Source organism: Myxocyprinus asiaticus, chromosome 28 (genome assembly GCF_019703515.2).
Source record: "Myxocyprinus asiaticus isolate MX2 ecotype Aquarium Trade chromosome 28, UBuf_Myxa_2, whole genome shotgun sequence".
NCBI classification, from domain to species: Eukaryota; Metazoa; Chordata; class Actinopteri; order Cypriniformes; family Catostomidae; genus Myxocyprinus; species Myxocyprinus asiaticus.
Window position 1 is genome coordinate 27,372,834 of NC_059371.1, and position 15,106 is coordinate 27,387,939.

Consider the following 15,106-nt stretch of genomic DNA (forward strand, 5'->3'; position numbering starts at 1 on the left):
TGCATTATGCAGTGCAAATATCAAAACAGTTCTTGGCAGTGCCAGCAGAAGCCTCATTAAAAATTCCTTAATTAAATCTTCTTGCAAAATGTAATCAGTCCAAGGAGGGTTTTTGTGTGTGCACAAGGAAGTGTGTGTGTCTGTTAGCACCAGGGCTTTGATTTGTGGCCTTCATGTTATGGCTTGGGAGAGTAATCATTAACGGCAAAGCCACTTTGCCTTTTGAAACAGTTTTTTCTCTCTTTAAGGCTAGAATAAATAAACAAATGATAATCACCTTTCTACTGGCGTGACAAAAGGAATACAGAAGCTGATATTGGAGTGCGCCACATCTATCTCCAAGCTTTGTCTGGATTCGTGAGTGCCTGTCATTTAGTTGATTCAGTATCTTTATTTGAAGTGTAGATATTTGAAATGAAAGTCTCAACTATCTATGAAGTCATGGGGGATGGCACAGTCATTGCTAGAAAGCACAAAGCCCAAAGACTACACTTTCATTTAAAGACCCTGTGAAATCGCTTCCCTGACGAGCATATTTTTCTTTCCTGTGTTGACGTACAGTATTTTCTTACTGAAATAGGAAGTTTGGATGGGGCATATTGAAGGGCCCCACCCCATTTATAAATAGCCAATAGGCTTTTGTTACGTCTCTGCCATAAATCATGATTTGCTGCTCAAGCCAAAGGTAAAATGGCATTAGGGGGCAGGGCATTCTCAGTTTAGAGAGCATTTGATTGGAAAAAAAAAATTGCAGTGCAAGATGAGTCATCAAAATTTTTGTTTAGTTTTCCCGGAAGCAAAACACTGTATATTTTAAATGCGTATATCTTCTAAAGTTAATTATGCCAACTCTTCAGAGTCCAATAGCAAATAGATGGCTTCAAAGCCATCAGATATGGATTAAAGCCCCCAAAATCCAAACATACACATGACACTCAAATGTTTTCTCAAAAATGTTGTGGTGTTTGCTGAAGATTTTACAGAATTCAGCATCAGTAAACAGACTATTTGTGTTGGCAGGGAATCTGACACAGGCGAATAAAAAAATACTTTCTATACTTTAATTTAATTAATATTGCTTAGTCCACAAACCTACCATGCTGACAAGTAATTTACTGTCCGCCCAGAAAATATATTTTTACAAATCTATGTCTTACTTTAAAAAAGTATAAAATATGTCATCAATTAAAGAATGTTGTCACTAAGTTTTGTAAGTGGGAGGATTTGCATACTGTACCTGGCGATATATTTCTGGTATACGTTGACATCCTCTGTGGCAGGTTTCTCTGGAGGAAGACCGTTCCTATCATAGAACAAAAAAGGAAAAGGATTAATGGTATGTATACATCAGTAATAAAAACAAACTGACAGTATTTACTTATGAGCCATTTCAAAGTTTGGGCTATCAATATAAATTTTCTGCAATGCACTAGCATTTGCTTTGGGAATGAATCAGGGAGGTACATACAGTGCACTTTGATGCATGGCATCCCAACAATGAAAACATAGAGTGGAAAAATGTTTTTGAAAGCATAAATTATTTGTGTGTGTTTTTGGAAAGTGCACAAATCCAAAGAGGGCGTGCCGAATGTCAGAAGGCTGAAAAATAGCTGTCTTCTATTTTTTTTGATTGGCCCTTGTATAAGGGATGACTACGGCTTTTAGGACATCTTGTTTCAGAAACAATACTCATTGATTTACCCGTTTGAGTCTGGCATGTGTGTTAGTAAGAAAGTCTGGATTTGACTCAGCCTTACACATTCACTGAATAATCATTTAAATGGAGGAATTCTTAATACAACACATTATAGTCTGCATGAAGCCTTTGTATGCAAGGTGGCAGCAGTTCTGTGGCATTAACACAGAAGTAAATGCGTGCAGTTCCACACAGGGGGTGACCAATGGTTAATCTGCCACTTAAGGGCTGGTTCTGGTGTGTGTGTGTGTGTGTATGTGTGGGTGCTTGTACATGGCGCACTGCTGGTTGGCCCTGCAGGAGAACAGCCTCAGGGTTCTTATTATGACCAGTCTTAACTATTGACAAAGTCAAGACAAATCAAAGGGAAAGTGCCCAAATTTGTAATCTAATTTTAAAGCACATTACTGAGGCCTTCACACCCCTTACCAGTCCTCTAGAGTTTAGTAATGCTTTCATAATAATTCAACCGAAAACTGTACCTCTACTAAATGTGCTATAATTTCACTGGATTTCTTCTTCTTCTAAAAAAAGGGAGATTCTCTTTAGAAAATGTAGTGTGTATTGAAAAAAATTTTTTATTGTCACTGTCCCTTTCTGCATATCGCTGCCCCCCTCGGCATATCATGGCGCCATTTTGTGGCCCATTCTGCATAACGCGGCAGCTCATTTCAGCTTAGTCCCGGTTCTCCCGATGGCCTCATCGGCCCCAAAGTGCGTCAGCCCACCGGGAAAATGCCCGGTATGCCAGATTACCAATCCACCCCTGAATGACAGTCACCATTCACTTTCATTGGTTGAAAAATAAATGTAATGAAAGTGAATGGAGACTGAGACTAACATACTGCCTAACAACTCTTTTTTTTAATTTCATGAAAGACAGCACATCATATGGGTTTGGAACAAACTGAGGGTAAACTAGGTATATGATGACAGAATTTTCATTTTTGGGCAAATTATTCCTTTAAACTGAGATAGGAGAAAGTCTTGTGAGATCAAAAGAATTACACACATCCCCTTTAAGTATCCCTGTCACAATCTAAACACAGTCTTGTGTGCTACATGAATGAGATGATTAATGAACTGTCTGCAGTTGGGCCTATATATCAATCCTGGAGAGAGCGACACTATGACTGCAATTATGAGCTGAAATATAAACTGTATATGTCAATCTCCCATAAGACATTCTGTAAACAGTTTATTTCAATTTAAAAAACTGTATGCATTGTCTTTCTTACTTGACTGAGGAGACAGTTCCAGTAGTGATGGAGTCAGTCTTGGAGAAGCTGGACTTCATGTAATCAGTGTTAAAACCCAGGTGGCCTGCCTGATCGACTGGCAACCCCGGAGGCCCAACAATCCCAGCGGGAGCAGCTGTGTTAATGACTGGTGTTCCTGGGGTTCCTGGTGTAGCCGGGAGAACGGCTGGCATCATCGGAGGGTCAGCCTTCACAGGCATAAGCTTCTGGATGTTTCGTATGTCATATTTTGAAGGCCGTCCAACCTTGCCAGTCTTAAAGGCGATGGCGCCACCCATGTCAGGGTTGCCCTCTCCTGGTTTGAAGAGGTGTAGGAACTTCACATTCTCCAGATCATACTTGGAGGGCCGCTTGTAGGAATTGCCATTCTGCTGTTTGAGGCTCTCGCCCATCTTCAGCTTCTGGATGAAGTAGTCATACTTGGAGGCCCGGGACGCCAGGTTCTGTATGTGTGACGGGTTGTTTGGGGGCGCGTTGAGCGAGCTTTGTTTGTGGTCTATTCCGGATGGAAAAATCTGACCTTCAGTCCCTGTGAGGGTTGGTTGGATGAGGGTGGCGCTCTTCTCCTGTGCCATTTTGGAGTTGAGCTCTTCTGGTTTGGTCTGGATAGGCCAGGGCAGGGTCTCCCCAGCTTTTAGCTTGCGGATGTACTCCTCGTACTTGGAGAAGCGAGCTCGACGGGTGGCCTCCTCACTGCTCAGGGAGGAGGGATCTGAGGTAGCTGCTTTCAGCTTTTCGAAGCTGATCTTCTTGGCCAACTCATCCCGAACCTGTTGGCCATCATAGCCAAACATGTGTAAGAACTCATTCATGGTGTTGGTGGCATAGTCACGCAAAGTGGAGGCCTCCCCTAAAGACAACCAAGACAAAAATAACAGTTAATTTACATAACAGCTCAGAATTTAATTGCCGACGAATCTGAGAATTAAAATGTGAACTATGTAAGTTCTGTGCCACTAGCGTCACCAAAAAGTTTTCAGAAAGGTTTTCTGAACACTCCTCGGTCTTCAAGATAGTTCTACCCCAAACTCACGCCATTGGTTCATGCACCAACAAACAAGAGAAATTTCTGATAGTGCTAGTGTTTACATTATTGAGGGGAATCCACCTATGGATTGCTTACTTAGTTTTCTCTGGATTTTAAGACGTGAATTAGAATTTGTAATATATTTTTTTATGTATTTTTACATTGAAAAAATTAACCATTTTCATTTTGCTGCCTTTTTCATTTTACTAACTGCATATAATAAAGAAAGCTATGTGTGTTAAGGAGATCTGACAGTCATAATGTTATTCTATTATAATGTTATATACTGCAATTCTATTAATTGTATTGAGTTGAAAGGGAAAAATATTTCAGAGGTTTCCTACTTATTAGCACTATAAAAGTTTGATTTGTCCTCAAAACAGACTGTCCTCCCCATGGAAAGGACAAAATGCAGTAGTTTTTAGTATAGTTTAATTGCAGAACAGTTTAATTGCATTATTGTAAGATTATTTCTAGACCATTAACTTTCCTCCAGGTCTGGAGAGAGGACATGCAGGGAGTTAAAGTAGATGGTTTTGGTTTGAAAGCTGCTGCTTAAACTTATTAAGAACAAATTACTGCTCTTTCAGAGTCTGTTTGAGTATATGTGTATACAAAAGAGTGACACAAACCCTTTTGGCACTTCTGCACTTAGTTCTTGGCTCCGATATAGTGTTTACCACAGCAGATGAATGTTAAAAATCTCATCTTCTCTCAGTTTTGCTGTCAGGAGAGCTACCCTGGTACAAGAACACAACTCCAGATGACAACATCACAGAGGTGTCAGATAAACTCCCTTTCCACCCTGCCAGCACACCAGCTCAACTCCAGACCTTTTCTCCATTTATTTGATGGCCTTTTCCATTGCCAGCCAAACGAGACGGTTAGTGGTAACATTAGCCACGGCCGTGGTAATTAATACTAAAATATTTCAGCTTTGGTCTCATATTTCTGTGTTATTGCTAAATCGGTCTCTCGCCCATGCTTTTCACATCTCCTTCTCAGCATGTAAAATAATCCCCAAATTTCCATTGCTGCATTTGGGCTAGTCCTTGTCGTGTCACATCAGTATGAAAGGCGATCCGGGAGATCAAAAGGGCATGAAAAATTTAAGAGAAATGTATCAGGTATTTGAGAGGAAATTCCCACCACTTTGCCATGCATCATTTTATCAGCTTTGACTGTGTTTGAGCACATTTTTTTCGCATCATGCTCAAAGGTTAGGGCTTCTGTTAGTCCTCACAGTTATCCACACAGACTCAGTTACTTCGCTGGGACATCTGGTTTAATTCAATGCTGCTTTGAATGCTATTCTGATCAAATTTTACACTGAATGAAAGTACTTTATTTTTTATATATATTTAAAAATAATTATTTTTAAAGTTAACGTAATCAAAACTGACCCTGTTTGTGACTGAGACTAAAATACTGCCTTCTGTGTGTGTGTGTGTGTGTGTGTGTGTGTGTGTTTCACAGAATAAGTCATACAGGTTTGGAACAACATGAGGGTGAGTAAATGATGACAGAAAATGCATTTTTGGGTGAACTATCACTTTAATACACGTTGCCTCTTAATACACATTGGTCCTATTGTGAACGATTAATCTGTTAATGTTACTACAACTACAAGTATGTTTATTCCTCATTGAAAATCCCATTTCATTCAGAAATATGCCACATTATGGAAGTAAATGGATTGTGTTTCTGCAGACTTTAATTTACCTGAATTTAATCATAGCAAAATAGGACAAAAACACTATAACAACTATAAAAAGACATGATATTAGTCCGGGATTTCTTAGTGGAGGATATTTGGTGCTAAATATCCCCACAAGTTCAGTTTGGCCAAGCAAGGCTTCAGTCATAAACGGGGTATTTACACTAGGTCACATCAATGTGTCTCCGCCAAATGGATATAAATCCGATCTTCAATTCCCATGCTATATGCAAATAAAACAAAATTACTTTCGTGATTATGCTAATGGTGAGCAGCGAATTTAAAAGATGTTATTAATTGATTCCAAGTGACTTTGCTCAGCATGCGCATATCTGCATGTGTGCACGCGCTGTTTTTGCCCTCAGGGCTTGTTGTAGGTAAGATGAATCATGCACATCAGTTGCGCTCATTTGGCTCTGCTCAAATATCAGTGTTTAGTTTATGTTTGTTCTGCAATCTGCGTCAAATAAATGAAGAAAAAAGTTTTGTCTCTCCTACAGCGTGCATCCGTTTCTTAATTTGTTATTATTTATTGGGTGACGCGAGCCCTATGCAAATACTCGGTTATTTATGTTATATTTCGAATTTCCTCTATGCTGACGTAGCGCTGTTTGAGCAGAGTAAAGTTTACAAATGTTGCTTGAACAGACGGATGCATTTACACTTGACCAAGTTTCATCTGGAATGCATCTCAAACCACCTCCAGAGGACTGACTGGATTTATATCCATCTCGTATCCATCATGGAGGTCATTTAGACTCAGTCTTTTCACAATCGGTTAGCTATCTGATCAACAAAAACGCAAAAAGTAACCAAGTGTAAACACCCCCAAATTTGGAATAAAGTGACTGTATTTTTGTAATGGTCAAGACTGCTCAGAACGGGTTTTGTCAGGTCAAGTGATTTTACACAGCTTTAAAGGCAGGACACAATCTTTAATCTCTGTCTATAAACACTTTTCAAGGGTATTCACCAAAGACACTTTCGCTTTGGGCAACTGGACTTCTTCCATGGTAACTTTTTTTTTCCTCCACAATTTGGCATGCACAATTCCAAATGCGCTCTAGGTCCTCGTGGTGGTGTAGTGACTCGCCTCAATCCGGGTGGCGGAGGACGAATCTCAGTTGCCTATAGTCTGAGACAGTCAATCCACGCATCTTATCACGTGGCTTGTTGAGCACGTTACCACGGAGACCTAGCACGTGTTGAGGCTTCACGCTACTCTCCGCGGCATCCACGCACAACTCACCACGTGCCCCACCAAGAGCGAGAACCACATTATAGCGACCATGAGGAGGTTAACCCAACGTGACTCTACCCATCTTAGCAACCGGGCCAACTGGTTGCTTAGGAAGCCTGACTGGAGTCACTCAGCACGCCCTGGATTCGAATTTGCGACTCCAGGTGTGGTAGTCAGCATCTTTACTTGCTGAGCTACCCAGGCCCTCCATGGTAACTTTTTTTAAATAGCTGGGAATGTGCTTTTATTTTCTGACAGAAATTCTGTCGTCTACTCAACTTTTCATTCCAAACCTCTATGATTTTCTATTTTCATGGAACACTATTGAGCAACATGTCGTCATGACTAGCAACATGACTAGATGATGATAACATTTTAATTTTTGGGTGAACTATCCCGAGAGTTTTGCTTTTTGGGTCTACCATCTCTTCAATATCAATATGTGGAGACAGCTGGCGGTATTAGATGGGACTCTGGTTCTACTACAGGCAGTGACAGTAATAGCAGTACTAACAGTAGTAACAGGTAGTAACAGTAGACAGTATGAGAAGTGTAGCATGCCAGTGGATGGCTCTGTGTGTGTTTAATAGACTATCAGTGTCAGGAGAATGATTGGACTTAAATTGCACACATTCTGCCAGGACCTGAGAGGAGATAACCTTTTAAAACAGCATGTAAATTAGTTTTCCCCCCTCATCCTTATCTCACAAGCTCCAAATGATGTCATGTGCATGTGGTTGGAAAGCCATGGCTTAAGGGGGAAAGGTGCGATTTGCCTGGCTGAACTCCCAACTCTCTCTCTTTCTCTCTCTCTTTCCTCTTAACTTGTGTCACTGGAGAGTACAAAAAGAAGTGCTCTTAACCTCGCCACTTCGTACTGGCAAATTCTGGCCAGTGACATAGTCTGTGTTTGAGGCAATTATGGTAAATTTTTCCCTCCATAGTGTGATAACCAATGGGCATTATATCTCTTCTCTGCCGACCAAACATGGTTGTCTTCATGTGCTCCAGTGAGGGGGTGATGATAAGGACATAAACATGAGGATCTATATATGGACTTATCAAGTAACACTTAAAGTAACACTGTTAAAGCTGTGCTCCTGAAATGGACATTTGTAATGCTGATTTGTCAATGAATGCATACAGATTTAGATTAAATTTAGATTAAGATTACAGTACAGTATCTTTTAACAAATGTGTGATGTAACTACTCAAAATGTTTTGCTTCAAATGTGTATTAGATCTCAACCAATTGAATAAAATATTTTAGCTATTTATTTAAAATGAAAACTTGCCCTATCAACTTTGTTTTATTTTTTAACACATATCTCAACCAATTTAAATATACTAATAAAATGTGATTCATTTATTATTTATTATAAATATATTTTTAAATACAAATATAATATTTAAACATTTATTTATCATTTCTTTCTTTATATTATAATATAATAATTATATTACTAATTTAAATATAGATTTATTTATTTGCTTGTTCCTTTTTTCTTTGTTTGCTTGCAATGATTCTGCAACCTTTAACCTAACATAATTGCAAACTCGTTGGTGGAAGCTTAATTTGTCAGATCCGAAGATCGTCTCTGTTGCTTTCATTTTGTTTTTCATAATTTCTCCAGATCTATTGCGCAGCCTGATTGAGAAGAATGGGATGTTTCAGATTGCTATGGGAGCAGCATTCTGTGATTTTATGCTGATAGGGTTTCTGCTCAGTCCCCCGATGTGAGGAGTTAAATGTTTTGAAGGTCGCACTTTCCCTCATTGATCTTGTGATGTTTGTTAATTACATTGTCACTGATGTTGTGAGAGATAATTAAGCCACTATGTTTATATGCATAATTATGTGCGTTCTGCATCAGCCTTTGAAAGACAGCAGCGCAAGGAAAGAAAAAATATTATAATTGTGAGTCGCACAGTAACATGGCAGTATAGATGCCCTAGTTACAATCAACAAAGTGAGAAAGGAGGGGAAATACACCTCAAGACAAGAGTGGTGAATAAAATCTGTTCACTACAGTCTTCAAACGCTCTTTCTTTGTTTTGAGATGCAAACAGAGCCATGGCCCAGTGGAAGCAAAGGTGTAGCTTGTTTCTTAACACAAACACATATTTACAGACAGCTTTTTTATGACCATGAAATAAACACAAAATGACTAATTAAAACCACAAAGCACTCATGTTTGCCGGAAAATGCTTGATTTTCTGAGAAGCTGTCGGCCCCACTTATGTGAGAGGCCACAAACATATGTGCTTCTACCGTAACAATGAGAAAAAAGTGTTTAGCAGAAGAAAAAAAAAAAACTCAAAGTTGAAAACATTTAGCAAAGAAAAGTAAAAAAGAAAAAGCCTAACCTGATTTCAACAGCCATCTGTGAAAAGAGAGCTGCTTTTACCCAAAGTGAAAAGTCTTATCTGTTATTGTTATCTAGCATAGCTTGTGTTCTGTTGTGTGATGTGAATCTCTATCAAGTTCTGCTCTTTTCTTGAGATAACTCAGAGGTGAAAGTTCAAGTGAGTTATTAAGGTGCGGACTGAGTCGGTTTTTCTGATTTTCGCTAGTTGTTTTCACTTTATGAAAAGTGCCAGTGCAAGTGCCGCATTATCTATACGATCATGTTGCAAATACAGAGGTAAATGCAGTGTTTGTTGTTCCCAAACAAATTTAAAGCGTGCTTACATTTACAATCCATTTCAGAAGGTAAACCACAGAGTGAAACCAAAAGCAGCACGTAACTGTTGCTTCACTGCATACATTCACTAGGTTTACGTTGAACTTGAGACTTTATTTCTCTAAATTTCCAGGATTGAGAGACTGTGAGTTAATCTCCTGAACTGACAGAGACCTACAGTCTTGGCAGATCAGGCTACTATGTAATTCAGTTGGGGTGGTAGCTACGTTTTGTGAGCTTATAGAAAATCAAAGTCAGAGTGTAATCCTGGGTGTAATATGAAGCTTAGCCGGCCTGCCAACAGTCTTGGCCCCTCAGCTGCTATGCACAAACAGTGAATTCAATATACTGTAAGCTTCTTCTAAATATATATATATATTTTATATCAGTTCCTGTTTTCCCATTTGTCTATTGGTTGCATTTATTTGTGGTGGGCAATAGTGTCATGCATTCATGATGTAACCATAGATTTGGAGATAACAACTGTGCAACCATGCTAAAAAGACTATTTTAGACCAACATAAAATTCCATATTTGTCCATGCTGGTTTATACTGCTTTGGTGCACATCAACAAATGCTGGTAAACTGGTATGGCCAATCTACAGAACCTGGTTGACCAAGGAAGCCATGCTGGTTAAGCATCAAATGATCAAATGATGGTGACAAGCCATTCAAGGACGGCTCACTATTGCCGCTGTCAAAGTATCTTTATGATTATGCTTTTTAAAACACACTGGTAAAGTAAGACTAAACCAACAAAACTGAGCTGGCAAGCCTTTTAAGAGTGATGCAATCTTGGTTATGCACACTTTGTTTTGGCTAAAGACAGAATACGAGTGAAAGAACGAGGTAATACCTGGAGAAGAGAAGGCGGGTTGGCGAGGGGGGGCTTCAGTGGTGGGTTGGTAGCTGTCGTCCTTGTGTGGGCTGCCCTCTGAGTTTCTGTCCTCGTGATAACTGCCCTCATTGGAGCCAGGCATAGTCTCAGCTTCTTCTGTGTTGTCTTCTTCATCACTGCAGCCTTTGGGCTGCACCATGTACACACCCTCAGGAGGGCCATCATCTCCATTGTTGGGTCTGAGTACCCTGTGCTCAACCCCATCTAAGGATTGCGGATCATCAGCATATTCGCCGTTCACCCACTTCTCAATGGCCTCGCGCCGTTTCTGGTCCTCCTCCAAACTCTGGCCCAGGGTCAGCTCCTCTGGGAAGTCGCTTTCAGGCCTGTCACCCTCATCGTAGTGCAGGCTGCCCCGCTCGCTGTTGTCCACTAGGTCTGAGTCGCCCTCTGCATTCTGGGAGCTGCCGTCATATACCACCTGCCGGCTAAGCTTGGCACAGATCGCATTCAGTTTTAGGCCACCTTTCCTTTTGGCGGCCATTGTGGATTTTCCTGTGGTCTTTTCAGTGCATAAACTCCTCTCAGCTGATACAAAAAGAGTAAGAGAAAAGAATAATTTAATTCAGTTAATAACGGTCATTTGTTTGAAAAAAAAAAAGAAGAAAAAAGACCTTTCACTATAAAAATGACAAACTTGTTTAACTAAAGACCAGAAACACACTCTATGTAAGTTTGCAAACACAGATGTGAATTGCCAATGCATTTCAAGCGCCTGGTCCAGCTGTACATACTTAATGTGCGTTATTGACCTACTGTGGCCTTTGACTGACTTTACAGGACAGTTTAAAGAATGGGCATCCTTTTGGCAATGCTGAGAATACAATGCAGATTTGCGTTGTATTATGAATTGCGCTCTGTTTGAAGCATCTACGTTCATGTACTTGCATACAGTATGTTTTGGGCGAAAGGCATTAAAACAGTGTTTATTAAAAACATTAAGTCGTAAGTGTATTTATTTAAGTTGCAGGTGTCAGTCACACCTATAAGAGAGGGTGAGAAATACAAAGAGAAATATAGAGAACGCTCAAAGCCCAGACTCTACATACAAACCTAGAAGAAAAAGCCACAACTAGATTGCAATCAGACCCCCAACAATATTTCAAGCAGCCACAACAGTGCGACTTAATCCTAAACATGACAGCGGAATAAGAAGAGCCTGACACTGAAGAGTCTCTTCAGCTAAAAAGACTCAGTCTTGCCAACGGAGCCCTGCTCAGCCTTAAATCTGACAGCACACTAAAGACTCCAAAAATACACTGCATCTTCAAGCAAAAGAGAAAGAGCCTGAGACAGAAAGTAATAAATAAGAGAATCAAGATATACAGTGAGAACATAGCTGCCATCCCCTTCCTGATGACTAACCTCACATCAGCTCCCCTGTCTCAACCTGCCTTCCTCTCTACAGTTTTCACTTAAATTCACTGTCAGCCACCTAAGCCTGCTCTTACAGTGAAGCACACCATACCAGCAGACTTGTACCAGAAACAACTTTTCCTATTTCAGCATGTATGTATGAGACATCTAAGAGACCCAAAAAGGCAGTTTGAGGGCCAGACACCACAGACACAAACTTCCTGTGTATCCCCTTTGAATATAACAGGCTGAGCATGTCTGAGGATGTTAAGGTGTAAAAATGTATTATGCTTTAAGCCAACAAGAATTCAGTTGTCTCAGATTTGATACACACATGTTTAAGTCAGAAATCTGCAGATTTTCAGGGCAAAATAGACTCACTCCATGTTGCCTGCTGCAAATGAGGGTACAGAATTTCCTGCAACATGCAATATGCAATTCATGACAACAGTCGTAGCTTTGAAAGGATAGTCATTTGCTATTTCACCCCAATGTGCTATCTTTAAGATCTATCCTTGCGTCAACACCCCTGCAGCTGTTCTGGGTCCTTCCATATCCAGAAATGACTTTTTAAGGGCAGAATTCTCTCCCTGCTAAGTCACCCTTTCACCACAAATCTTATTCAAAGAAGTTCATTTTTAATAGGTTTTCCAGGCTTAAAATCAAGTCAGCTCGTAACGTTAGATGTTTATCATGCAGTAAATAAAGAATGGGAAACCTGTGGGACATATCATGGTCTGTGGAACTCTTTAGCTGGTAGTTAGATGCTGCGTTAAGATGAGCTATTTCTAACCACCTCATGAAGCTGCCAATACAAAAGTGGTTGTCTATTCAGTATAAATAGTTGCTTTAACAAGAAAATCTCATGTTGCTTTTGATAATAGGAAAAGTTGTTAGTCTGAATCAAAATCAGAACAAAATCAGACAGCTCTGAGTGAATGTATTACTCTCTTTTTCTACATAATGAGCTTTTATGATTATATAGTGGGCACAAAAAATATTTGAACACTTAAACTGTTTTAATGACAAAATATAATACATAATTTATTGTATACAGTAAAGATATACAGTAAATACACTTTTTACACATAACATTTCTCAATTTTTAAAAAAAATAAAACAATTAATTTACAGTTCAAATTTCAGACAAAAATATTTGGACAATTTCTGGTTGTCAAACTTAGTGGAACATGTCCATAGTTAATGTAAATAACTATTCCTGGATAACCCTGTTAGGAAAACCTGTGTGAACTTGAGGGGAACTGACTTCATATATTCACTAAAATTGCCTTGGGACCAGTTTTTTAAAAGTAATAGTAAAAATGGTTAAGAAATGTCAGGAAAAGGTCTAGCATAATTTGTTTGCAGATTCCACTTGATTTGAAATTTTGTTATGTAATGAAATTGCATTTAATAATTTCAAGTGTGGCTGAAGTGTCCAAATAGCGCTGTATTTTCATTGTACAGTCTAGCGAAGCTCAAGATTAACCTGTTATATTCTAGATCTGCCGTGCACCCTGCGGCCCCATCACATGCTTTCTCAGTTACTGTATTTACACTCAACACTTCCTCTCTGAAACAATGAGCTGAGGAATAATGCAATGCACCACTCGAATCTAAACACCTAAGAAATGTACATTTTTACCTCAGACAATTACGAAGCCAGGTTGAAGGGGTCACCCGGTTGAGTACAGCAATTTTTAACCCCAAAAAGAAAGAAAGAAAAAAAAAATATCAGCTGCAAAAACTATAAGGAAGTGGAAACATAAATTCTGAACTTGTTTTTTTTTTTTTTTCAAAACACCTCTAAAGGAAGATTGAGGTCATTTGGGCGTAACAGTAAAGGTGATTTATTGTTTACCCTGATCAGTATTTCATATTTTAACTACTGATTTCCTTTGCATTGCAATCTCGCTTTTCCTTGTAGGAAATGACCCATTCCATTACCCTCAATTTATGTGCATTTTCCCTAACAATCAAACACCTCGCCTATTGCTTCCAATGATAATATTGTAATCCAGGGATCAGGTATAGAGTATATCCTAATTTTTATCAGTACCTTTGTCCATCAAACCGTCAGTGTTTTGGCAAAATCTACAAATGAATGCCTTATTTACACTTGTCTCTGCATATGATAGGAAAACATATTTTAACTTCACTACAATTACACACTTCACATTTAAGGCTGTTTGCTCTAAAGGCATCTTTGTCTAGAGCCCAGACCTGAGGTTTTAAATGAGAGTGGATGAGGGCACTAATGAAACAACATGCTTAAAAAGATCATGTTAGTAGCTGCTGCGTTAAATACATGCCCAGCAATAGATATGCCTCGGCACTGGCCGACAATGGGGATCACTATAGGAACACTGCTGTTTACTCCAAGTCGTTTGTGTTCATGATAGCGTGTAGTGTGATAAAATCAGAAAAGACACAGATAAAAGAACAGCCTCTCCTCTGGGAGCCCTCCCCACCACTCTGGGGTTCGGCACTCATGTTAAGAAAAATAGGTGTTACAAGCAGCAAATCTCAAACATTTGATGCACGCAGCAAAACATTATTATTCTGCTCAATTCGGGCCTTTGAAGATGCCTGTCCGCACTAAATAATAAAAGAAAAGAAAGGACTTTATTACTACTGTAATAAAACAATACTTGTTTTCACCCAAAAATGAAAATTCTGTTATTTTCTCCCCCTCATATTGTTCCAACCCTGTTTGACTCTCTTTCTTTTATGGAACACAAAAGGAGACGCAAAGCAGAATGTTCAATCTCAGTCACCTTTCACTTACTTTTTATGGAAAAAAATGTGTTCCATGGAAGAAAGTAAGTCAAATGGGTTTGAAACATCATGAGGGTCAGTAAACTATTACATTTTTGGGTGAATTAGTCCTTTAAAGGACCTGTTTATTGTAATGCTGACAATATTTTTACTGGAAGCAGTGCAGACCTTGAACTGCTGTAATGTTCTTACTGTATAAGGAGAAACCCTTTGCGAAAAAGCAAAGAAACTATTCTAAACAGATTCAACAATAAGAGTGTGAGACCTTCTCCTTTTTATCTGCTTGCACATCAAAGGCCTCACAAGCCCTGTTTCTTTTCAGAACTATGAGGTAGAGGACACTGAAAATGACAGAAAAGCTCCCTTGAACGCGGCCCACCAGGCCCCTCCGTGCCTTGTTTAATGCACAACTTCTGTTTATGTGCAGGAAAGATATCATGCCCAATCAAG

General features: G+C 39.4%; 1 protein-coding gene across 2 annotated transcripts in view; it reads right to left on the reverse strand.

The window, feature by feature from the left end:
* The window catches only part of LOC127419155 (zinc finger protein castor homolog 1-like), a 163,819-nt gene that overhangs the window by 41,500 nt on the left and 107,213 nt on the right, over positions 1-15,106 (reverse strand). For both annotated transcript variants that reach the window (XM_051660326.1, XM_051660325.1), the window contains 3 exons: positions 10,481-11,050; positions 2,935-3,805; positions 1,238-1,303 (listed from right to left, as the gene is read on the reverse strand). In XM_051660326.1, the coding sequence (XP_051516286.1) occupies positions 1,238-1,303; positions 2,935-3,805; positions 10,481-11,050 (1,507 nt within the window). The remainder of the gene's footprint in view (positions 1-1,237; positions 1,304-2,934; positions 3,806-10,480; positions 11,051-15,106) is intronic.